The sequence below is a fragment of the Hyperolius riggenbachi genome, chromosome 2 (genome assembly GCF_040937935.1).
Source record: "Hyperolius riggenbachi isolate aHypRig1 chromosome 2, aHypRig1.pri, whole genome shotgun sequence".
NCBI classification, from domain to species: domain Eukaryota; kingdom Metazoa; phylum Chordata; class Amphibia; order Anura; family Hyperoliidae; genus Hyperolius; species Hyperolius riggenbachi.
Genome location: NC_090647.1, coordinates 319,918,523 through 319,945,605, shown reverse-complemented (window position 1 = coordinate 319,945,605; position 27,083 = coordinate 319,918,523). Strand labels below are relative to the sequence as shown.

The following is a 27,083-nucleotide window of genomic DNA, read 5'->3' as shown; positions in this document are numbered from 1 at the left end:
TCTGTAAGATTCGCCCTTTTCTGACCTCTGCCACCACCAAACTTCTCATCCATGCCCTCATAATTTCTCGCCTCGACTACTGCAATTCCCCTCTGTCTGGTCTCCCTATGACCCGAATAGCCCCACTGCAGTCCATCATGAATGCGGCAGCCAGAATTATACACTCCTCCCATCACTCCACCAGGGCGGCTCCCCTCCGTGAATCCCTCCACTGGCTTCCTATCTAGTCCAGAATCGGATTCAAGATATTGTGTCTGACCTACAAATCCGTCCACAAAACCTGTCCAACCTACATCTCTGATCTTACTCAGAGATACACACCAAGCCGCTCACTCCGCTCCTCCAATGAACTTCGCCTGACCGTCCCCCGCATCACCCAGTCCCATGCACGCCTCCAAGACTTCTCAAGAGCCGCTCCAATACTATGGAACTTCCTACCTCCACCCATTATGGCAGCCTCCTCCTTCAACACCTTCAAGAAGGCCCTCAAAACTCACCTTTTCACTCTGGCTTACCACCCCTCACAATTGCTCTAAACCCACAGCTGAACTCTGGTCCCCTACCTCTCTTGTCCCTACCTCTGCCTCTAGATTGTAAGCCTATGGGCAGGGTCCTCCTCCTTTTGTGTCCTACCTGATCATGCACCTCCATTACTGTGCACCCATGCTATGCATTTGAGTGAACCTAACTTTACTAATCTCCATGCTCCCATCCAGTGACTGACTAAGCATTACCTTGTACTGTGTGTTTTCTTGTATTCCTGTATTGTCATATTGCTGTTTGTCACCCCTAAATATTGTCTGTAACCTAAATTAATGTCCAGCGCTGCGTAATATGTTGGCGCTTTATAAATACAATAAATAATAATAATAATAATCATGTATGATTTTCGTTCCACTTCTCACGTGTACACCACTTTGTTTTGGTCTTTCACGTGGAATTCCAATAAAATTGATTCATGTTTGTGGCAGTAATATGACAAAATGTGGAAAACTTCAAGGGGGCCGAATACTTTTGCAAACCACTGTATACGATATATGTATTTTGGATCCTGCTAAGAATTACATTTTTATCACAAACTGTTTTTCCTTTGGAATTTTTAATTTAGGCACTCCCAAAGGTGTGGACTTCAACTTGGTAAAAGATACCATCCTCTCTATAAATGGAGTGAAGGCTCTGCATAGCCTGCACATTTGGGCTCTGACAGTATCCCAGCCTGTACTTTCTGTTCACATAGCTATAAGTAAGTGGTGAGATTTGCACATTTCTAACATGTTTCTCAGTCAAGATGGGTTTGGATTGATTGCTGTGGTTACTCTACCTTCAGCTTCACTCCAGGCACTGCTTTACTGAATAAGTAATTGGATTTTGATTAGATGTCCTTCTTTTTATGGTACTGGAATTACTGTAAGTCCAGTGCTGAGCAGTTAGATTTTAGTTTCCCTGCTGCTAGTAAAAAAGGGAGTTGGTGTGTGGTCTCATCTCCCTTTAAAGGACTTACGAGGCCAAGAATAGAGAAAAAAAAAAAAGTTAGCTACCTGCGTCAGCTTGTAAGGCACGGAGGACTCCGTCCGCGCCCTCCGTGCCGTTCCACCGGGTCCCCACCGCTCAATAGCCCCCCGAGCGGTCCCCGACCGCGCGGCCCGGGTCGGGCTCTCCAGCCTGTACAAAAATGGCGGCTGGAGCTGGCCGCGGCTGTGCAGTCCGCATACCCGCGAGTGCGGCTGCGAAGCTCTAAGGCCAACCCCCCGATCCACGCTACAGGAAACAGCCTGTTACTTGGATTGGGTAGTTGGCCTTAGAGCTGCGCAGCCGCACTCGCAGCTATGTGTACTGCGCAGCCGCGGCCAGCTCCGGCCGCCATCTTTGTACAGGCTGGAGAGCCCGACCCGGGCCGCGCGGTCGGGGACCGTTCGGGGGGCTATTGAGCGGCGGAGACCCGGCGAAATGGCGCGGACGGCACTTACAAGCTGACGCAGGTAGCTAACTTTTTTAATTTTTTTTCTCAGTTCTTGGCCTCGTAAGTCCTTTAACGTACCGGTCTCAATCTTTAATTTGAGCTACAAATTTCCTGTAGTATTCCTAGCTCCTATAGGGTGACAGTAGATGATGCATGCACGTAGACCACATTTCTGTGGACTTTATCTTATATTTAGTTTGGTAGTATATGATGCATAGCACCAGGATTTCCTTCTTTCTTTACTTTTATCTCTACCTTAGGTGCTAGACAAGTTCGTTCCAGCACTGGCTTGATACAACCCACAGTCTCCATCAAATAGCCAGACTTTTTGAACAGCTGAACTTAACTATGTAACTTTTCATTGCATCGGTGTACTCCATGTCTCCAATATACTTCAGTCTTCTGTATATCTCACATCTTACAATGCTTCAGTCCTCTGTCTGTGCCTCCTATACAGAACTTTATATATTTCATAATGCCATATTACTCAGTGCTGCCCACCTGTTAATACCTCATCTACTTCATGCTTTAGTCTTTGTACCTTCTAATGTCTTCTTCCCTTTTCCTACTGCCTTCTTATCCTTAGGTGTCCTTTACATTATGAAACACTGATAGCCAATGTTGTCCAAAACAGTGAATAGGTCAGCAGTGTATTTTGTCCTAAAATGCGGGTAGCAGTGCAATATCGCAATGCACTCCTGCGCAGTGCAATACTGTGACTGTGAAACAGTACAGTCTATGCACTTCTGATCTTGCATATAGAAATCTATATGCCTATGCCGAAATGTGCATGGCTACACATTTAGTGTGAATGAGACCTTACTGTGCCACAAAAGACATTAAAGGACATTGAAGCCGGTTTTACACTTGATGTGTGCGGTGCGATGCTCCTGCCCCATCGCACCACAGAAAATCGGCTTTCTTTAAACTCTGCGCCACCGTGCATTGACGGTCATTTGCATAGCACCACACCTGCCCCACACCTTCCCGGGCTAGTGGTGTACTCACTGCTGGGCAGGAAGTACTTCACTGGGATTCCCATCAATGTGTGCCGTGTCACAGTGTGCCTTGGTCATGCACACTCGCTATGTTGCCCATTGAAATTCATTGCTGTATAATCCGTGTAGTAGGCATGGATCATGCAGTAATGCCCTGCAGACTTTGCACCAGATCGGATGCTTTCATTGTATCACAATAACTGTACAAGATTCCTTTGACCTTCATTGCACTTGAAACACCTTGTGGTAAGAAAGGGTAATGTAACACTGGTTTTCAGTGCTAGTGTGAAAGGGGCCTGAAAGATCTGGTTTGATGAGGTCTCAGACTGGGCCATGACATTTTCCTATTAATCAGGGGTCTCAAACTCAATTTACCCGGGGGCCGCAGGAGGCAAAGTCAGGATGAGGTTGGGCCGCATAAGGGAGTTCACGTGTCCCCGCCGCAAAACGAGGGCTGCAGAGCCCCCAAATCGCCCCGGGGGGCAATCCGCCGGCATTTCCTGGAAGGGGCAGAGCTTTCAGCTTCAGCTCTGCCCCTCCTGACGTCAATCGCGGCGGATCGCCGCCTCTGCCCGCCCCTCTCACTCTTCCTTCACAGAGAGGGGCGGGGGAGAGGCGGCGATCCATTCGGCGATTGACGTCAGGAGGGGCAGAGCTACAGCTGGAAGCTCTGCCCCTCAGCGCAGTCGTAGATGTTTGCGCGGGGGATTTGGGGGTCTGCAGCCCTTGTTTAGCGGCGGGGATGCGGCGGATTACTTGGGAGCACTGAAGCGAACTATAAGGTAAAATGGGCAAATATAGTTTGCTTCCGTGTCTCTTTTGCTTTTGCCGGCAGGCAGGGCCGGTTTAAGCAACAATGGGGCCCCAGAGCAAAATAAACCTACCCCAGCCTGCATGGGGGACAAGGGGTTAAAAAGTTTCAGGAGGGGGGACCCCACATAATTTTTTTAAAAAAAATTCCCACACTCTAAACATAAAAAAAATAAAAATGGGAAAATAGGAAAAAATGCCAGGAATCTTCATACAGCCATATTGCGGCTGTATAGCGATCCCTGGCCAAAGCGCTGCGGCTGCGTATGGACCCCCTGGAAACCCTGTCTGGAAATGTATTGCTCTTTCTTTTGATACATGTAAAATTACACTACCGTTAGGTTTGCTACTAAAAGTGACATTTACCGCATTTAAAAGTATACTATTTTCCTTCGAAACTTTAAAATCGATTTTCTCAAAAACTATAAGGTCTTTTTGAAAAATTGTTTTTTCCTCTTATTCCTAATGATCTCCTTAACATATCCTGCAAATTTAGGGTTTCTAGCATTTAAGGTGGATTTGCTATTAACCATTAAAGTCGGCGGGTTTTTAAATGTGTATTTTTTTCCTTTGCAACTTTAAAATCCATTTTCTCAAAAACTATAAGGCCGATTTGAAATTTTTTTTTTCCTCTTGTAGACACTGGTGGCCCCTACAAGCTCTGGGGCCCTGGGGCCACAAAATATTGTATCGCGGGCCGCAAATGGCCCGCGGGCCGCGAGTTTGAGACCCCTGCTATTAATGGTAACCACGACCAGAAGGAGGAGTTGTAAGAAAATCTGCAATGTAAACAAGATGTTGGGTAGATGGCTTCTAAATGGTTTTGTTAATACATCACTGATTAGGGCAACTGTTGTTTTTGTAGCTGATTTTTTTTTTTTCTTGTTCTGTTCCCTCACTTTAGATGAAGATGCCGACTCCCAGATGGTACTGAAAGAAGCCAGTTCTCGATTGCAGAGTAAATTTCATTTTCACACAACAACCATCCAGATAGAAAATTATTCAGAGGATATGAGAGATTGTGAGGAGTGCCAGGATCCAACAGACTAAGAATTTTATTTCTTTTATTACATACTTAAATGTGAAGCTAAAGACTACCTCTCTAGGTGACCACTGTGAAGCAGATTAAAGGATCTGAATCTGTTGGGGAGCCATGTCTGAGGGTTGCTGCTATGGACAGAATGCACCTGCTTGGGATACCGTATGTGTCATCTGATCTGTCATTACTCTGGTTTACTCTGGAAGGTCCCTCGTGAGGTGCCATCTTTGGTCAGAGTGATTTGTCTTTTCTACAATTTGCAAATTGTTGCACATCTATACAGAGTGAAAAAAATAGACTACTTATGTTAAACAGAAAAATAAAAAAAATAATAAAACGTTTTATTGTATATATCAAGCTGCAGATTTTGATTCCAGTTTTACAGCAACAAATAGAATTTTAGGATAAAATGGAACAGATTGCACAGCTTTGGATTTATTCCATGCACAATATTACTGCTTTAAAATTTGCTATTTTAATTCAATGGAAAATTCATATATCTACCTCACTGCTTTAAGCTCGGCTGAGTGGATTATGTGCGGATGTCAGACATAAGCGAGATAAGTGTTTTAGCAGTGCACAATATTACATCGTTAAAATGTACTATTTGAATTCAATGGAAAATTCATATATCTACCTCACTGCTTGAAGTGCAGCTAAGTGGATTATGAATGTATGTCAGACATAAGCAGGATAATTGTGTTTTAGCATTTTGAAATAAGGGGTTTTAAAAACCATATCAATATCCTCAGAAGTGCTTTTTAAATGTCTTTAGAAAACTAGAGTTCCCAGCCCCCCCCCCCCCCCCCCCCCCCCTTCTTATATGAGGTGCACAATGGTCCGTCCACCAGAGCACCAGGCAGGACAACCATTTGTGGTACCACTTAAATAAATTTGCACTCAAATCTTCTGGTATCATTCATTCAGTCAATCCAAATTTTAGAACCATTATTTTAGTCTGATCTGATTGCTTATCATTTTCCCCTCCGTTGCTGCGCTCAAATGATCGTTTCTAAACGATCAAATTGGAGGGAGATAGTTCAGAAAGTTGGAACCATTAATGAGCACCTGCAGACAGCCTGGCCACCCATGGTGAGCTGATGTAATTGGCATCTTACCTGTCCTTTCAAAGTGCAAGGTCACTTTCAAAACCTCATTCACCAATACGTTTTTAGTACAGTATTATACTGTTAGCCATCAGTAAAAGCAAGCAGTTTAGAATCTGGGTGCCTGATTCAAAACTTGTAATATATTTTTAAAGAACTAATCAATAATTAAAATGTTCCCCCCCCCCCACACACACACACACACTATCATTGTATCTCTAGAGTAGGCAGGACTGTAAGCTGCCAGATATAGTTGCTATCTTACTGCCACTGCATGATGAGAGAGAGACACTGTACCAGCATGAAGTATTCAAGGTTTTCTTTGATCTGCCAGGTCGTTCATTTGGTACCACTGACCAATACGTAGTCAGTTGGATGAGAGCGGCACCATCTAGTATTTTATAACAAAGGCGCCGATCAGAATAAAATATGCTAAAAAGTCCAAAGGCACCAAGCTCATTTGTTTGGATAAAGAGATGCTCCACTAACTTAGCCTGAGGAAGCGAATATGCCCGCAAAACACATCGCAGTGCAGTTATCTACCTTGAATAATAACATTGAGTGTCCAACTACCTGGAGGTAAGTACACCACTACCTCCCTTTTAAACAGTTTTTAACGTATTTTATTCTGATTGGCGCCTCTGTTACATTCATTATTATCTGTTGTCCACCCTTGGTGGAGGGGTGTATCTCCGAAATCTTTCCAGTCACAAAAAGTGACTTTCAACCTGAGTGGGGACAGGGTTGTGATCCCCACCTGCTCCTTCAGTGGTTGCCTTTGTGCTAACCAATACTTGTGTGTATCTCTTACTCAAACGTTCTAGAACTTCTCGTACCATAACATACTACACCTTATTGGGCTCTGTCTTCCTCCCCTTTACTTTGCTTTATCTAGTATTTATTCTGTAGCTCTTTATTTTACATGACATTGACAAACGGCAGCAATGTTTCAGAGCTATATAATGCAGCTCTTTTCTCAACCTTGTCAATCTGTATATTAAATGCAGTATGACATGGAAACCCCTCACAAGCCACAAATAAAATAATTCTATGAGGTGATTCTGTTGGTGGTTTATGAACCATGTTTGTATAAATACGTGTATGTCAGACTGTATTTAATATACAGGTTAACAAGCTTGAGATAGGAGCTGCAGTGTGTACCTCTGAAACGTCGCTGCGGTTTAGCCACTCACGTACCCGAAGTCTCTGGCCTTTTAAGGACCAGATACTTTTTGGTAAAAACAAAACGGGGTTCAACAACGTCATGCCTGTCGCACTCGCCACTGTGAGCAATTGTCTCCTGACCGACTCACGGAGCTCTGCAGTCGTGCTGACAGCAGGGCAAGTGGGCTGCAGCGGTGGCAGAGCGGTGGGAGCGTGCAGTGCGTTAACTGAAATCTTCGCACCGTGGCAAGGATAACAAGACGGAGAGTTCAATTGCCGTGGTCCAAAAGCAGTTTAATAAAGAGCATAAATTAATTGTAAATAATTGGTATAACGTGTATTTCTTAATAGAAGATAATTTTTATTGATTGCAAAAAATTCATAGTAAAAAAAACCCACACACATTTAAAAACAAGGGCAAGTTTGCAGGGCAAAAAATTCATAGTAAAAAAACACACACATTTTAAAAACAAGGGCAAGTTTGCAGGGATACAGAACCTTAAGTACCAGATGGTGCTGCTCTCATCCATTTGACTGCACAAGGAAACAGCAAAGAAGACCAGAAAAATATCTATTCAATCCTACCACAATGTAGCTTCTTCTCCATGATGTGTCCAAAGCTGTAATCTGGTTAGCTTGTGTTGAATTACTGGGGTTGTTTGCATTAAAGGAAGCCAGAGATCTTAAAACACAAAGAATTTATATATACCCGGGGCCTCCTCCTGCCCCACAAACGTGTGAGCCCCTCGCCGTCCTCCCGTGGTCTGCCGTTCAGCCACAATCAGCCTGGTAATTGCTTCAGTCGCATCAGTCTGGGTCTCCTGAAGACCCGGACTGGATTTGACTGAAGCAGTTACCGGGTCTGATCGCAGCTGAACGGCAGACCATGGCAGGACAAGAAAGGTCTAATGGATACCAAATTCAGTTTCAAAATCATCAATAACTTGGAAGTTCTTTAACTTATTTTTGTTACTTTGTGTATGTGACCTGCGCACTTGCCTAGCAGTTCAGCGTTTTATCCGCACTCCACCATTTCAATTTTGGTGCTTTTTAAATGCAGCTGAACTGCAGTGGATTGTAACACCACGTGTGTGTGTGAAGTGCTAACGTGGTGGTGTTGCCCAGTGGCAGAGGACCATGTCATGTCGTGTCTGAGCATGGCTGCTGCCCTGCTCCGATTTGACTCTTATCGGGTCGTGCCTGTCTATCTAACAAGTGCGGGTATGAACGATATGGTAAAGAGAAAGCCTGGCACTAGATGTGAGCCAAAGGGAGTACTGACTTCACCGGATTGCGTACTTCATAGCCAATTGTGCCCGGCGGGTGCACCACCTGTCAGTTAGGATTTTTGAAAAAGCAGTAAAGATTGCAGCTTCCATGTTTCTCTCACTTTAGGTTTCCTTTTAATTATAAGAGCACATATCAATAAAAGTGCCCAGACTTAAAGGTTGTATACACACCTCTAATTTTGATTAGCCAATGACTGGCTAATTTTACCACTTCCATGTAGCACGAGAGCTTACCTACACTATCTGTTAGTATTTAAAGTCTGTTGGCCCTCATACTACTTGGGAGTGGTATTATTGGCCAATCAAAATTGGAGGTGAGTATGCATCAATGGAACTCTGCCATAAATGCAGAAATTACCACTGCTTCCTGCAGTCCTTCACTTAAAACAAATGTGGTGGCCACTCTATCACTATGGAGCTGGTATGTCACTATGGAGCTGGTATGTCACTATGGAGCTGGTATGTCACTATGGAGCTGGTATGTCACTATGGAGCTAGTATGTATAGAATAGCACAGCCATAGGGAATAATGGCTGCCTCCTGCCCCCACAGCTTTCACTGAGGGTCTGCATAGGGATAGAGCTGCTGCCACATTTGTTTGCATCAAGGTGCAAGGGTAGATCTTAATGCAGTTTTGTTTTGGCAGGGGACGTCATCCTTTAAAACAGAGTTCCCCAGCCCTGTCTTTAACCCTTTCTGGACCAGCACCCTCTGCCCCCTTAAGGACCAGAATGTGCTGGTCCAGCAAACCGCTGCTTCCCGACGAATTTACAAGCAAGTTACCGTCGCTCCCGTTGGACACGCCGCTCTGTCCCCGCTGCAGGCTGCTCTCTCTGCTAGTGATGGGCCGTTCGCGAACGAGCCGGCTCTAAGAGCCGGCTCTTTGCTGCGAACGACAAGAGCCGGTTCTCAGTTTCAAAAGAGCCGATGCCTCAGCCGTCCCACACAGCCCTGCTTTGGTCTGTAATAAAGGGTGCTGAGGCATGCTGGGAGATGTAGTCCTCCTCTCGCAGCTTGTGTATCGGGTGGAGCAGAGCAGTAGCAGGAGGGATTGCACCAGTCAGAGAAGCAGTCTGGAGTTGTCATGGAGACGGGGGTGGGGCTTTTACTCCGATTCTGAGTGGTGTCTAGTGATATTCAATGAAGAGCCGTTTGAGAGCCGTAAGAGCCGGCTCTTTAATGGGAGCCGATTCAGAAGAGCCAGAATTCCCATCACTACTCTCTGCCGTCGCTATGATGGCAGAGCGCTGTGCGCCGGTCAGGAGCCGCTTTCATTGGCTCCTGACCCTGTCACTCCATGTAAGCCAATGGGAACGGCTTACATGAATGATAGGGCCAGGAGCCAATGAAAACGGCTCCTGCCCAGCTCACAGTGCTCTGCCATCATAGAGGCAGCAGGGCATCACATTGCGGCGGAGGCAGAGCGGACCGAGCGATGCGGACGGGCTGGGGCGCGCAGTCAATGGGACCTAGAGTTTACGTCCGGTCAGGACCGCAGCGCCCCCTGCCCGCCGTAGATTCGTACTCGCTCGGTCTGAAAGTAGTTAAGGCCCACCAACAGTACATGTTTTTGTAGGAAACCACAATCGCCCACAGGTGAGGCAATTAGAAGAGCTGATTAACTACCTCTGGTTTTCTACAAAATATGCACTATTGGTGGGCCTTGAGGATAGGGTTGGGGAATACTGCTTTTAAGCGGACCTGAACAAAGAACTTCCTCTCTGCTCTAAAAAAAATACGCAACAGCATAATAACCTATAAACCTATAAACAATACTTTGTTACAGCTAATACAAATCCTGCAATAAATCTGTAGTGTATCTACTTCCTGCTTTCATGGAAACAGACAGGGTTAACCTCCTGTGCCCCCTGCCGCAGTACTGCTGCACAGGTGCTGAACGCTACTAGTCGCAGGAGCGAGGAGGGGGGGGATGCGTGCTTAGCTTGACCTCGACTCGCCAAACTTATGGGGCTTCTATCAGGACTAGGAGACTGCAGAGGAAGATGTTGTGGGAGCGATCAATACGGAGGGGGCTGGGGAAAGCCCCAGGTATGTATAAATCTTTTATAATAGTCTCTGGTACAATTTAAAGACAGATATTTTCACAGCACATCATACACAGTTGATATCACGAACACATAGAATGATAGCACCATCTAGTGCTACATGTGACTAATTACAACAGAACAGTTTCTAAAAACATCGAACAGGTAGGGCTGGAAATCATTTCAGGCATGTTTAGGGCGTTGTAGGTCTACCACTTGTTCAAGGGCAATGTCAGGCTTTGATGACTCTAAGAAATATTTGTTTGAAAATGTCAATGCTTTTGAAAATCCTTCAATTGTTTTATGTTTCAACATGAAATTTAGTGTCTATTCAGGGCTTTTCACAATACCTCGGCTGCTTAGAATTTAAGTCAATGGCAAAAAATTGTGTAAGTGTGCTATGGTGATCATGTGGTACTGTCGTCTATGTGAAACTTTCATAAAACCCTTGTTCAAAGCCCAGTCTAGCTTACTTGAAAATCCTGGAATAAATTTACTTGGAAGTGGCTTCTACATTGGCATGGGAACAGGGCTGCCAATTTGTACAAGGACCCTCTTTCCATGGAGGCTTTGAGCACACTGGTCAGAATCTTGCACGTTTTGCAGCATGTAGCAAAGCACGTACAGCTGCACAGCCCATAGATTTCAGTTACACGTCATTTGCAGTCGCTCACGTTAGCCATACTTTTTTTGTTGTGTTGCATAATGCACACAAAATAAGACAGATGTGCTGTCCTAAGAATAAAATAGCCACTTTTCCCCCGCCCCCTACACACATAAATTAAGCCATTAAGCCATGTTCTCCCTAGATACAACAGTCAAATAGCTATATGCCTCCAACTAAAATACTGTATTTTTTGGAATATAAGACACTCTGGAATATGACACACTGGGGAAGGAATGCATGTATTACCCCTTCCCCAGATCGTCATATTAATGTCCATTCATTTTTCGATGTGGCACACCTTACCCATTGGTTGGGTGCTAGGCCTAGGTGCCAAGCCATGTCACCACTTAGTCAACAGAAGCAGATAAGGTCAGGTCCGCACACCAGTTTCAAAATGCAGTGTTTCTGTTTATTGCATTTGTCAGCACAAACTTGACAATTGTTTCGGGGCCATAAGAGGTCCCCTTCTTCAGAAAAGTGCAAACATATATATTTGTGCTGACAAATGCAATAAACAGAAACACTGCATCTTGAAACTAGTGTGTGAACTGACCTTATCTGCTTCCAAATCGTCATATTAGGTAGCCAGATGAGTCTGCCAGACAGCAATATTAAGATGCCAGGTGCCCCTATATACAGCAAATAAGTAGCTATGAACCAGTTAATGAAGGAATTAATTAGCCATGTGCACCTAGATATCAGCATTAGGTAGACAGATGTGCCCCCAGTATAGGTAGCCATACCCCCACCCCAGTATAAGATGCCTTCCCCCACCAATACATGTAGCTTGATGACACCACAGTATAGGTAATCAGATGTAGACCTGGTAGGTAACCAGAATAGATGGCAAGAGATGACCCCTCCCCCCCCCCCCCCTCCCGTGCAGGTTGCCAGTAGGGATGATCAATTAGATGCAAATTACTTTGAAATTATGCACATTTTTATACAAACATGCAGTATTTGCATAAAAATGTTATACATTTGCATAAATTCAGAAGTATTTGCATATCTGTGGTCATCCATAGTAGCCAGAGGTGTCCACCAAGTATAGGTAGCTATACTCCCCCCAGTATATCCAGATGGCTGTCTCTTTCCACCAGTTGCAGTTGGTGGCAGTGTTGCTCTGCTCTGGGCTCCCTCTCTAGCTGACTGCCATGAGGCTGCTCCTCTCACGCTGTTGGCTCTTGCTGTACTACAACTCCTTCCACACCCTTTCCACACCACTTGGGTTCCCAATGGATGCAAATGCAAGAGAAGCAGATGCTTACTCCTAGATGGCACTATGCCATTTAAATGTATCTTCTAAATGCCATTTAAGAGATTAGGCCATTTAAAACATGTTAAATGGCTTAATTTTCATGGCACATATACTGTGGCTCCTATTTCAAGTGTTTAGGCAGTTCTTCAGACCTCACATAGTGTGGCTGTTATTTCAAATATTTAGGCAGGTAACTGCTCAATATTTCTGACCTCACATACTGTGGCTGCTATTTCAAATGTTTAAGCTGATAAAAGCACACTTTTTGACCCTCTACAGTATATAAAACTACAAATTGTAAACATAAATTAAAGAGGAGCTTTACGACACAATATTAGGGGAACAAAATAAATCAAAGCATTGCAAGTTTAAAAATAGAAGAGATCAATAAATGTAAGTTGTAATGTAAGTTGTTCATGTTGATTGATGCACAATGAGCCTGCTGGTCATCAGCTTTACTGCTGGCAGACAAGAAAAAAATTAGCATCAACTGCCTTTATCTATAACCACACCTACTGCAATGTAAAAGGCTAAAAGTTTATATATATATATATATATATATATATATATATATATATATATATATATATATATATATATTAGAGATACATATGCATAGAGGGCGATACTGGTTGCTTGGCAGTTGGAAACCGTTATTTTCCACAATTCCACAATGCAATGATGTTCACAAAAAGGAACACGTCGTGACCATGACAGATAATCTTGTCACATTTGAAACAATTGTCAGAAAAACCTGATCTGCTGCATGCTTGTTCAAGATCTATGGCTATGGAGTTAGAGAATCAGCAGTATAGCCAAGCAACTGGTATTGCTTAAAGGATACCCGAGGTGAGAGGTATATGGAGGCTGCCATATTTATTTCCTTGTAATCAATGCCAGTTGCCTGGAAGCCCTGTTGATCTTCTGGCATATGTAGTGTCTGAGTCAAAACCCTGGAACAAGCATATGACTAATCCAGTAAAACCAGTCAGAGTACTTGATCTGCTGCTTGTGTAGGGTCTATGGCTAAAAGTATAAGAGACACAGGATCAGCAGGGCTGCCAGGCAACTGGTATTGTTTCAAAGGAAATAAATATGACAGCCTCCATATACCTCTCACTACAGTTCTCCTTTAAAGGGAAATACATATGACAACCTCCATATCCCTCACTTCAGGTGTAAGAAAAAAGTACCGTAAGTTTTTTCTTACTCCATTCCTGAATTACTCCATTCCTGAAGAAGGCTTATTAGCCGACAGCTTTCTCTTTCTCTTTTATATTCTGTCTCTATCAAGTTTAGGAAGGATTTGAACTCGCACATATCCCAGTTTATCCAGGGAAAGGTGAAAACCTTGTTGGGGTCGGTTAGGGTTAGGCATCGTTTGAGGGAGTGTTTAACCTCCTTGGCGGTTCATTTTTTCCGCCAAGGAGGCTGCATTGCACTTTTTTTGTAATTTTTTGTTTTTGTTTCATGTAGCTACCTGGGTGGTAGCTACATGAAACACCACTAGAGGGCGCATGTGTCCCTCTAGTCCGACCGCCGCCGGCAACAACAGTAAACAGGAGATTGCGTATAGAACGCAATCTCCTATTTGGTTTCTCCTGTCGCTATGGCTACGATCGGAATGATGTCATGGACGTCAGCCAACGTCCTGAGTCAGGCGCATCCGATCCAGCCCTTTGCGCTGCCCGGGAATGATTGGTCCGGGCTGTGCAGGGCTCTGGCGGGGGCCCTATTCCACCGCTGTGTGCGGCCGATCGCCGCGCGGCGGCACCGATCAAGCTGTATGTGCGGCTCGCAAAGTGCTAGCTGCGCGTACAGCACTTTACAGAACAGAAATCGCCCCACCAGGGGCTGAGATATACTCTGCGGCGGCTTACCCCGTGTCCAGCACAGGGTTACCGCTAAGGAGGTTAAGTGAGAATAGGGTTAGGTTTACCATTTGTAAAATATAGGTAAAAATGGCTGATATTATATTATCGTTGCGTATTGCCCTGTAATAGAATATCAGTAATCTTGTCAATATTCTACTAGCGGCTATTCTCAGAAACCAAATTATAGTGGCACCATTCTTACATATATGTATTGCAGTGGCCCAGTCAAAGTCTGCACCTAAACCTGATCAAAATGCTGTGGTTGGACTATAATAGAGCTGTGCATAAATGAATGCCTGCACACTATAATGAACTCACGTAATGTAAATAAGTGTGCCAAAATAACGTGAGAGACTAATAAAGTCATACAGAAAATGATTACTGTAAAGGACAACTGAAGTGAGAAGGATATGGAGGCTGCCGTATTTATTTCCATTTAAGCAATACCGGTTGCCTGGCGTCCCTGCTGATCCTCTGTCTCTAATATTTTTAGCCCTAGCCCCTGAAAAAACATGCAGATCAGGTGTTTCTGACATTATTGTCAGATCTGACAAGATTAGCTGCATGCTTGTTTCTGGTTTTACTCAGACACTACTGCAGCCATATAGATCAGCAGGGCTGCCAGGCAACTGGTATTGTTTAAAAGGAAATACATATGGCAGCCTTACAGCAGGATCCTGTACTTAGGACCCACCTTCCTGATTGTCCCATTTCCATTTACAGACGTGCTAGGAATCTTAAGGACTACCTGGCACCGAGCTGCGTTGACCCACCACGGGTCCTTACAATCCCTGGCAGACTGCCAGGTTTTACCCGTGTAGGACTTGTCACGAGGGTCTAACACTTAAAACGAACTCTGTTAAATCTTTTTCCAATGGGAATATATTTAAGATCAGGGACTTCCTAACCTGTAATACACCATACGCAGTTTACTTACTATGGTGTGGTTGCGGTCTTTAGTATATCGGGAGGACCACTAGGGCACTACATAAGAGATGGGGTGTGCACATTTATAAGATTGGCAAAGGCTTCCAACAGCATAGCGTCCCCAGGCACTTCTCCACCCATCACGGCTCTTGTTCTAAAAGCTTGAGGTTGTGTGGGGTTCAAAAGGTCAAGACGCAATGAAGGGGGTGTAATCGCACCCATGATGTGTCAAAATTGGAAACCCAGTGGATACATAAGATGGGTGTTCTGGAGCCTGGGCGTCTTAATATTGATATAGACCATAACTGCTTTATTTATAATGCCTGAATCGTGTGGGTTTTGTAGGGGTGTGTTTTACTATCGGTCCTCCAAATTCTTGCCCCCACCTCCGCTCGGTGGAGTGTGTGGTTTAATCTGCCATATTTCTTGACCATTCGTATTTGATTAAGGGTAGTGGTAGGTCTGAGTTTGACGGATTCAATTAGAGGACCGAGATTGCTTGTATAGGTAGACCTTTCTAATATGCTTGCATTGATGCTTATTTCATCATTGAATTTGTATGATCGCCATCTAGTGGACTTTGCTATATTGTCCCAATTCATCCTTTTATATATTTCTTTCAAGATTTGTTTTATTAACTTGTTTATTAACTTGTTTTTAATTCATTCATGTTGGCTGTTATTCTCATAATCTTCAGATGTAAGCGGCGCTTGGGACTGGGCAGGCAAGCAATTCCTAATGCGCAGGTCGACTTACGCTATTTAAACATGCTGTCTCCACGGCTCCGTAGCCCCTGATGAGTTGCCATAGCGACAAAACGCGTAGGGCGGAGCTACGGAGCAGCGTTGCGTCTGACATCACCGGACGCGGTGATTGGTCCGCATACGCATCCTGTTTGAACTAGCGGCGGTGTTTCACTCTCGGGTCTGTACCGGGTGTTTTGTGGCAATTAAGCCACGTGCCAGGCATACTTTGCTCGCTACACCCTAGTCCCACACCGCACTAGATCTTTTTTGTACTTGTTGCTTTATGCAATTTTTTTAATAAACGTCGGATACCTTTACACTATGTGAAACGTCTCTTCTATTTGGAGGTAACGTGGTGAATGTGGAAGGAGTCCAGCCCAGCTGAGTTGCCGGAGAGGCTGAGGGGTGGCCTATACCCCTAACGTGAAGTCGGGCCCTGTTTGGGCGCTGCATCCGGTGAGTCTCTCCATATTGGGGGACGGTCTGCTGTATTACTAATCTCTGTGAAATGGACTTATCCTATGCATTTACCTCTGAGAGTTTTTGGGACACTTTGAAGCATACTGAATTCTATTGACACAGGAATGGATTTGAGCGCTTGATCACATATTACTTATCTGTTTGTTAGCTATTACAGTAGCAGGAGAGCGCTCCATCGTCCTTTGGACTGCCTGGTGTATGTTCAGTTCCTGTTTTTTCTTACACCCTCTACCAGGTTGTAGAGCATTTATTCTGTTAACTGGTCCTTGAGCGCTTGTGTACGTGTGTTTTCGATATGCTTCTCACTTCGGATGTCCTTTAGTTATTGTTGACAAAGGTAAAACCTACTGAATCATAGGCCAAACCTGTTTCTTTCCCTTTGGCCTAAATGTTTTAAAATAAATAATGACACAGTGGTATCTGTTGTGCTTTTTTACATAAGGTTAGATTTGGATCATTTTAGAACCTGCCAATGACCAGATGATTTTTTTTTTTATTATGTCCTAATGAATAAAACCTTAGAATTAAAAGCGGGTATTTTTTTTTTCTCTCATGACTGTAGTTGGAACGGTTACTGAATAATAAAAATGATAATATAATTGTTATGTTCAGTAAATTCCTCTGTAAAACTCCAGTGATTGACAACTTGTCAGCTGCCATCTAGTCACAGTGTAACAATGGGAGCAGCTTCATAGGAAACGGAATGCCTGTTACCATGAAGGATTACATGGGTGATTAACACAGTCACGCTTACTAGTTATACTAGCATTTAAAGGTGCAACAGGAAACATTTCTGTAAGAGGATAATGTATCTGACTCACAAAACCATAGTTAGGTTAAAATATTTTTTAAATACTTTCTGTCAAATAGATTTTATTGTTCGAAGCTGCTAGTATAGTACAAAGGAAGTGATGCCAGTTTTGCACTAACCCTTTATAGTTTCATGTCTTGTCACATTTTTTAGGATTTTGCACATTTGTTTTCATATGCTTATTCACTAATATTAAAACATCCATGAGAAGTGTTTTGAGTGGTTTGTACCTAATTATGCACATAAAATAACGCATATGTATGAAATTGTGCGTAAATAAATTCAGTGGGTACACATGATCCCTAACAGTTGTTCAGCTGTCTGTCTTTAAGACTATCTTGAGACCTGCCTGAAGCAGGCATTCACCAATACAGTACTGGTGAGTTTTTACTTAAAGAAAAAAAATGTTTGTGCACATGAATTTATTTATTTCATTATGGTCACAGTGGTAAAATTAAAGATAAAACAACCGCAGGGCTACCCACTGGATGCATACTGGCCCCATCATCCAGATATAGGATTTCATAACAAACAGAGAGACCTGACATACATGTAGGGTCCAACCCATTTCTATTTTCAATTATAGTGGTCGTGCTTGTTACAGTAAATAATGAGCAGTAAGGAGAAAGTGGGATGTCTCCCTTCCCACAGTACACACAGTAAAAATGAAAACAAACTACCAGTATGTTTTTCAGCATTGGGCGAGCTCCAAGTCAGGTGGTTAATCCCTCCCTCCCGAACCATTGTGCCCACTACCAATGGACACAAGCTCTTCAGACAACTGAAGCCTGGTAAGATGCCTGGCTATAAAGGGGCAGGGATTTATGGTGCTACCCAAATGCTCCAGTCCAGTAATAGTGATGAGATTAATATTTTATTATATATATTATATGAGTATACATATTATATACAGTGGGATGCAAAAGTTTGGGCAACCTTGTTAATCGTCATGATTTTCCTGTATAAATCATTGGTTGTTACGATAAAAAAATGACAGCTAAATATATCATATAGGGGACACACACAGTGATAATTGAGAAGTGAAATGTGAAAAAGTATATTGGATTTACAGAACGTGCACAATAATTGTTTAAATAAAATTAGGCAGGTGCTTAACCACTTCACCACTGAGGGGTTTTACCCCTTGAGCACCAGAGCAATTTTCACCTTTCAGCGCTCCTTCCATTCATTCGTCTATAACTTTATCATTACTTATCGCAATGAAATGAACTATATCTTGTTTTTTCCGCCACCAATTAGGCTTTCTTTAGGTGGGACATTATGCCAAGAATTATTTTATTTTAAATGTGTTTTAATGGGAAAATAAGAAAAAATGTGGGGAAAAAATCATTGTTTTTCAGTTTTCGGCCATTATAGTTTTAAATAATGCATGCTACTGTAATTAAATTATTAATTAATTACTTCCCTATCACAATGTTTGGCGCCAATATTTTATTTGGAAATAAAGGTGCTTGTTTTTCAGTTTTGCAGCAATCCCTAATTACAAGCCCATAGTTTATAAAGTAACAGTGTTATACCCTCTTGACATAAATATTTGAAAAAAGTTCAGTCCCTAAAGTAACTATTTATGTATTTTTTTATTGTAAAAAAAAAATGTATTACAAAAAATAAAAAATTTGTAAGTGTGGGAGGTAATGAGTTAATTTTTAGTGTAAAACTCGTATTTGTGTATGAAAAATGCTTTAGAGTGTAGTTTTACTATTTGGCCACAAGATGGCCACAGTAACGTTTTGTTTATGCGACCTGCAAGCGTACAGGAAGGTCGCTTGAAGGAAGTGTTAGGAGGCTGGGAAACCTGTTTTTTTCTCACAATGATCGCTGCTTCTCATAGAAGCAGCTGATCATTGCGGTGGCTTAGATCAACGAACGGGAATGGTTTTTCCCGTTCATTGATCTCCGGGCGAGCGGGCGGCGGCGTGCACAAGAGCGGGAGCGCGTGCAGCGGTGGGAGCACGGGAGGTTCGGATATCTCTGTCCCTGGGGGTGAAAGGATGGAAAAAGGGACAGAGATATCCGTACCGCTGGGGGTAAAGTGGTTAAATTTGGGCACTGTTGTCATTTTATTGATTCCAAAACCTTTAGAACCAATTATTGGAACTCAAATTGGCTCGGTAAGCTCAGTGACCACTGACCTACATACACAGGTGAATCCAATTATGAGAAGCATTATTGAAGGGGGTCAATTGTAAGTTTCCCTCCTCTTTTAATTTTCTCTGAAGTGTAGCAACATGGGGGCCTCAAAACAACTCTCAAATGACCTGAAGACAAAGATTGTTTACCATCATGGTTTAGGGTAAAGATACAGTAAGCCGTCTCAGAGATGGCAGCTGTCCGTTTCCACAGTTAGGAACATATTGAGGAAATGGAAGACCACATGCTCAGATCAAGTTAAGGCTCGAAGTGGCAGACCAAGAGCAATCTCGGATAAAAAGAAGCGACGAATGGCGAGAACAGTCAGTCAACCCACAGACCAGCACCAAAGGCCTACAACATCATCTTGCTGCACATGGAGTCATGCATTGTTGAACCATTTGGCGTACTTTACACAAGGAGATGCTGTATGGGAGAGTGATGAAGAGGAAGCCTTTTCTCCGCCCACAGCACAAACAGAGCCACTTGAGGTATGCTAAAGCACATTTGGACAAGCCAGCTTCATTTTGGAATAAGATGCTGTGAACTGATGAAACTAAAATTGAGTTATTTGGGCATAACAAGGGGCGTTACGCATGGAGGAAAAACACAGCATTCCAAGAAAAACACCTGCTACCTACAGTAAAATATGGTGGTGGTTCCATCATGCTGTGTGGCCAGAGCAGGGACTGGGAATCTTGTCAAAGTTGAGGGACGCATGAATTCCATTCAGTATCAGCAGATTCTGGAGACCAATGTCCAGGAATCAGTGACAAAGCTGAAGCTGCGCCGGGGCTGGATCTTTTAAGACAACGACCCTAAACACTGCTCAAAATCCACCAAGGCATTCAGAGGAACAAGTACAACGTTTTGGAATGGCAATCTCAGTCCCCAGACATGAATATAATTGAAAATCTGTGGTGTGAGTTAGAGAGCTGTCCATGCTCGGAAGCCATCAAACCTGAATGAACTAGAGATGTTTTGTAAAGAGGATTGGTCCAAAATACCTTCAACCAGAATCCAGACTCTCATTGGAACCTACAGGAAGGGTTTAGAGCAGGGGTCTCAAACTCAATTTACCTGGTGGGCCGCAGGAGGCAAAGTCAGAATGAGGCTGGGCCGCATAAGGGATTTCACAATCGCGGTGCATCGCCGCCTCTGCCCGCCCCTCTCACTCTTCCTTCACAGAGAGGGGCGGGGAGAGGCGGCGATCCGTGCGGCGATTGACGTCAGGAGGGGCAGAGCTGAAACTGAAAGCTTTGCCCCTTCCAGGAAATGCCGGCGGATTGCCCCCTGGGCGATTTGTGGGCTCTGCAGCCCTCGTTTAGCGGCGGGGATGCGGCGGATTAATTGGGAGCACTGAAGCGAACTATAAGGCCTCTTGCACACTGCATGCGATTTTGATTCAGATTCCACTTTTTAATCGGTTTTTACATCCGATTCCGATTTTCAGTTTGCTCCCTGCACACTGCAAATCGGAATCTGAATCGGATGTAAAAACCGATTAAAAAGCGGAATCAGAATCGGAATTGCTTGCAGTGTGCAAGAGGCCTAAGGAAGCTTTTGCTGGCGAGGGCCACAAAATATTGTATCGAGGGCCGCAAATGGCCCGCGGGCCGCGAGTTTGAGACCCCTGGTTTAGAGGCTGTCATTTCTGCAAAAGGAGGACCTATTAAATATTGATTTCATTTCTTTTTTGTGTGCCCAAATTTATGCACCAGCCTAATTTTGTTTAAACAATTATTGCACACTTTCTGTAAATCCAATAAACTTAATTTCACTTTTCAAATGTCACTGTGTGTGTCTACTATATGATCTGTTTAACGGTCATTTTTTATGGTAACCACCAAACGATTTATACAGGAAAATCATGACGATTAAGACCCCGTTCACACTTGCGTTTTGGCATGGAAACGGACCGGATCCGGATCGGATCAGGACCTGATCCGGATCTGAACCCTACGGTTCCGATCCGGATCCAATCCGAATCCGGTCCGTTTGCATCAGGCATGCATCAGGCTGCCATCCGGATCCGTGGGGTAAAAAAATAACAAAATTACAATAAAATTGTTGGGGTCTGCAGACGGTGCACCTGGTGCACCTGTAGAATCAGGTCCTCCACTGTAGGCCTCACCTCCACCTCCGACATACTGCCAAAACAGCTCCAGCACGTGTGTCACTGCTGCTCCACTCCAGATATGATGGGCCCATGTGTCCCCATCCGAAATGGCCGCTATAAATACGCATAGGAAGTGGGGTAGAACGTCCGGTGTTTGTCTCCAGTGTGTTCTGTGCTTCCGTTTCCCATTGCTTTCAGATTTCCGGATGGTGCAGTCAGGTTCCGGTCTGGGTGCGTGGGCCGGATGATCCGGACCGAAAAATAGCGCATGTTGGAAAATCGTCCGGCTCCGTACTGTACGGAACGGACGCGTGTGAACGTCCGCATAGCCTTTGCATTGCTATGTGGAACGTACGTTCCGTTTGTACAGTATACGGTCTGGTAGTTGAAGTTTTCCACATTTTGTCATATTACTGCCACAAACAGGAATCAATTTTATTGGAATTCCACGTGAAAGGCCAATACAAAGTGGTGTACACGTGAGAAGTGGAACGAAATCATACATGATTCCAAACATTTTTTACAAATAAATAACTGCAAAATAGAGTGTGTGTAATATAATGTCAGTACAAATACAGCTGCTCTGTGACGGCCTCAGAGGTTGTCTAAGAGAATCTTGGGGGCAACAACACCATGAAGTCCAAAGAACATACCAGACAGGTCAAGGATAAAGTTATTGAGAAATTTTAAAGCAGGTTTAGGCTACAAAAATTTTTCCAAAGCCTTGAACATCCCACGGAGCACTGTTCAAGCGATCATTCAGAAATGGAAGGAGTATGGCACAACTGTCAACCTAACAAGACAAGGCCGTCCACCTAAACTCACAGGTCGAACAAGGAGAGCGCTGATCAGAAATGCAGTCAAGAGGCCCATGGTGATTCTGGATGAGCTGCAGAGATCTACAGCTCAGGTGGGGCAATCTGTCCATAGGGCAACTATTAGTCGTGCACTGCACAAAGTTGGCCTTTATGGAAGAGTGGCAAGAAGAAAGTAATTGTTAACAGAAATGCATAAGAAGTCCCGTTTGCAGTTTGCCACAAGCCATGTGGGGGACACAGCAAACATGTGGAAAAAGGTGCTCTGGTCAGATGAGACCAAAATGGAACTTTTTGGCCAAAATTCAAAACGCTATGTGTGGCGAAAAAACTAACACTGCACATCACTCTGAACACACCATCCCCACTGTCAATAATGGTGGTGGCAGCATCATGCTCTGGGGGTACTTCTCTTTAGCAGGGACAGGGAACCTGGTCCGAGTTGATTGGAAGATGGATGGAGCCAAATACAGGTTAATCTTGGAAGAAAACCTCATGGAGTCTGCAAAACTTGAGACTGGGGCGGAGGTTCACCTTCCAGCAGGACAACGACCTTAAACAAAAAGCCAGGGCAACAATGGAATGGTTTAAAAAAAAAAACTTTGAATTTGTGGCAAGATCTGAGTTCACAAACGCTGTCCATCTAATCTGACTGAGCTGGAGCTGTTTTGCAAAGAAGAATGGTCAAGGATTTCAGTCTCTAGAAGTGCAAAGCTGGTAGAGACATACCCTAAAAGACTGGCAGCTGTAATTGCAGCAAAAGGTGGTTCTACGAAGTATTGACTCAGGGGGCTGAGTCACCCCACTTTACAGTTATTTTTTTTTTTAAATGTTTGGAATCCTGTATGATTTTCGTTCTACTTCCCACGTGTACACCACTTTGTATTTGTCTTACACGTGGAATTCCAATAAAATTGATTCATGTTTGTGGCAGTAATGTGACAAAATGTGGAAAACGTCAAGGGAGCCGAATACTTTTGCAAACCACGGTATACTGTGTGTATATATATATATATATATATATATGTGTGTGTGTGTGTGTGTGTGTGTGTGTCTGTATATATATATATATATATATATATATATATATATATATATATATATATATATATATATATATATATATATATATATATATATATATATATATATATATATATATATACACTTACCTATTGCGTACAGAGCTCTTCTGCAAGAATCCTAATATACCAAATGTGTTAGTTCAAGACTTAAAAAAAATGAAAATAGTAATATTTTATTTTTTGTTTCTTAGTATTGCTAGAAATCTTAGAAGATATTTCTGGGATAAATGCTATGGCCATGTGTTCAACATGTTCTGTACTTGATTGAAGTCTTTTGTCTCACTTGATGAATCTTTTCATTTTGAGCCCAGCAAGCATCCTCTCCTCTGTGTTGCGTCAAGGCTTTTTGAATGAAGAGATGTCTCCAGCACTCATTTTCTTTCAGGACTAGGCTAGCCTTTAACTAATATTCTCAACAGAGTATTATTGTTATTTATTATTATTTATAAAGTGCCAACATAATCCATGCTGATGATATTTACATTTCTTCATGTGGCTTCATGGGTTTACATAAACTGAGTGAACTGAGGACTCTAGTTAGTACTACTTGTGAGAGTGTTATTCACTACACCCTCCATGAGGGAACAACTTTCATTAAAGTGAACCTAAAGTCAGGATGAAAAAATGAGTTTAACTCACCTGGGGCTTCCCTCAGCCCCCTGAAGCTGATCGGTGCCCACGCTGACTCCATCAGATGTCCCTGGACCGGCCGGCGGCGACTTCCGGTTTCGCCGTCACCGGCCGACAGGATGGGAACGCGAGTGATTCTTCGCGTTCCCAGCCAGAATAGTGCCCCCTATGCTGCTATTGTGGCCTCCCTATGCTGTAATAGCAGCATAGGGGAAGATATTCTGGCTGGGAACGCGAAGAATCACTCGCGTTCCCAGCCTGTCGGCCGGTGACGGCGAAACCGGAAGTCGCCGCCGGCCGGTCCAGGGACATCTGATGGAGTCAGCGTGGGCACCGATCAGCTTCAGGGGGCTGAGGGAAGCCCCAGGTGAGTTAAACTCATTTTTTCATCCTGACTTTAGGTTCACTTTAAAGAGAACCTGTACTGAGTAAAAATATTTAAAATAAACACATGAGGTAACTTCAAATGAACATTGCATAGTTACCTTGCCATCAGTTCCTCTCAAAAGCTCACCATTTTCTTCTGACAATAATCCCTTCCAGTTCTGACAATATTTTGTCAGATCAGAAATATATCAGTTGCTGTCAGTAAACTATCAGTTGCTGTCAGTTATAGCTGAGAGGAAAACTGATGTACCAAGTAATGTCCATGTTTCCCTATGGCTCAAGTGGGCGATGTTACAGTTTAACTGTGTGCAGATCAGAAAGCTGTTATGGGTAATGGCCATTTTCAAAATGGGGGACGGAAAACTCCCTTGATCACAGTGAACACATAGGACGCGGGACAGGAGAAAGACACTGAGGAGTAGACTACATGGAAGTTAAGTATGACTTGTGTATGCTTATTTTGACTTTTAATGTTCAGTTCAGGTTTTCTTTAATGTTTACCTTGTTATACTTGTTTTTTACCACATTCATATTGTACTTACAGCTAAATTGTATTGCAATTCCAAAGAGAAAATCTAAAGAAAGGCCAAAAGAAGATCTAAGACTTTTCTAGGGAATAAGAAATGTCCAGGAAAAGAGAAACGTGGAATGTATAGAATGCCATTTTTTTAATACTTCGCTAAAATGACAGAATTGTCTTGAAACAAACTACTAAAACAAAGCGTTATCATATGCATCCAGAGAATTCTGAGAAACAAGGCATGTCAAACCGTGCTGAATAAACATTTCTTAGGTTTAGGTTGAGTATTGCAACAGTGTTGAAACAACACTACTGCGCTACTCAAACTATTTACAAAGCTTTACTACGTGTGATAAAGCAGAAAACAATTAATTTTTCCTTTAGCCTGGAGCTGTTGGCCATTCGGAAAGTTTTTGAAGGGAAGGAAACAGAGCAGAAAAAAGGTGAAAACTAATTAAACTATTCAGAAAAAGAACAAAGTGAATACGACATGACGCCTTAACTAGTTCCTTTTGAACTAGTGTGTGTGCATACACTGGTTTAAAATTGAATGATTGCTGCATAGCAACCGGTCAATAAAGTTAGGGCAGCATAAAAGTTTTACAAGTTAAAAAAATGTAAAAGTTCAAAGTCACAATCAAAAATCTAAAATTTTTCCATCAGTAAAGTATTAACCCCTACCTAGCCTATAGACTAGGGATGATCACAGATATACAAATTGTTACGAGTTGATGCATATTTATGCAAATTTGTATGCAAATAGATGAAGCTTGAAAATGGACCAATCAATTTAAACCTGTGTTTAAATTGATTGGTACAGTGTAGAGCAGTAAAAAAACACTCGGCACTCAGACCCAGTCCGTGTACATGAGGGGCAGGCTCTGCACTTGCTTGATATTCAATGAACACTTCCCCTTTCCAAGACACTCAAATAGATGGCGTATAGCTGGAACTCAGGATGTGCATCGGTATCAATTTCTGTGAACAATAGTCTAGTAGTATACATGCATGAAGACAGATCTGGCACCAATCCCTTTAAGTTCTTTAATGTAGCATCTTGCCGAAAAACATTGCAGTAGTACATTCACATCAAATCACATTTGGATGGATCAAACCTGCATAGATGAGAGTGTCCGGGAGTGCGGGATGCGGGTGACCAGGGATAAGTGGACGGCACTACAGCCGTTTCGCGCCCAGCTGGCGCTTGCTCACGCACTTGCGTCCTTAGTGATGGCGGCGCCGAGCGGCTTTCCAGATAGGACCTGTAAGCCACGCCTCCGGCGTACGCCATTGGTGTGGAGTAGTAGTGTCAGAGAGGTGAGGGGGCGGAGACTCGCCATAACGGCGAGAGGCTAATGCGCGTGTTTGAACGAGCCAGCAAATAAAGATAGGTTGCTGGCACTGCGTTAAAGGGGCAGTGTGCAGTGAAAGCAAATTGTGTATTTACAAAAAACATAACGGTTTCAAACGTGATAATGACATAGCCAACTGGATTAGGGCATAAAACATGATTGTGCAAAGTTATGTGTCAAATCATTGTGCTAACTAAATTATAGTGCATAAATGAGTGCACCCTACGCGGAAACACACCTATATTCGCATTGCTGTTGCACAGTACATACTGTATCTTCGACGTTATCTAAAACTACATTATGCATTGTAGACATGTATATTGCATATATTTAATTCTCCAATTTTTATTATTAACCCCACAATGTTCCCCTAAAAACCCTCTCTAAAAAAGACTAGTGATGGGACTGCTTTTCCAAAAAGACGGATTAAAAGGTGTATTCACCTTGTTCTTTAGATGAATGGCAACCAAACATATCTACAAAAACAGGAGGCCAGAATAATACCAATCAGCTGGATTATGTCCAGACATAGCTAGTGCTCTAGTCCAATTAGGGACATGCCAACACCAGTTGGGAATATGAAAACTCCAAAGGAGTGAAAAGAAGTACCAGGGGAAAGGTGGGATAGGAAATGCCACCTAAGTAAGAGGAGCCAAGAAACCAGTCCAAAGATAGGGACCTAAAGAAGAAGTTATCATGCATATAGAAGAAGAAGAAGCACCACAGGGAGGGCCCCGAAGAGGAGCGGGACGGGCGGGTGGCACCCCAAATCGCGGCATATCATCGATGCCTGGTGGCAGTAACCAAACAAGGGGCACCCTCCAAACGGATGCGTCCCAAGTGGTTAATA

The 27,083-nt window shown here is 43.3% G+C and overlaps 1 protein-coding gene and 1 long non-coding RNA gene across 3 annotated transcripts in view; one reads left to right on the top strand and one right to left on the bottom strand.

The window, feature by feature from the left end:
* Window positions 1–5,158, top strand: part of SLC30A2 (solute carrier family 30 member 2) — a 67,408-nt gene extending 62,250 nt beyond the window's left edge. Inside the window, exons 7-8 of one of the 2 annotated variants that reach the window (XM_068265470.1) lie at window positions 1,109–1,243; window positions 4,673–5,158. In XM_068265470.1, coding sequence (XP_068121571.1) covers window positions 1,109–1,243; window positions 4,673–4,818 — 281 coding nt within the window. In that variant the 3' untranslated portion in view covers window positions 4,819–5,158. The remainder of the gene's footprint in view (window positions 1–1,108; window positions 1,244–4,672) is intronic. The other variant, XM_068265471.1, reaches the window with a different exon arrangement.
* The window catches only part of LOC137544403 (uncharacterized), a 79,937-nt gene that overhangs the window by 17,543 nt on the left and 35,311 nt on the right, over window positions 1–27,083 (bottom strand). The gene's annotated exons all lie outside the window — the stretch shown is intronic.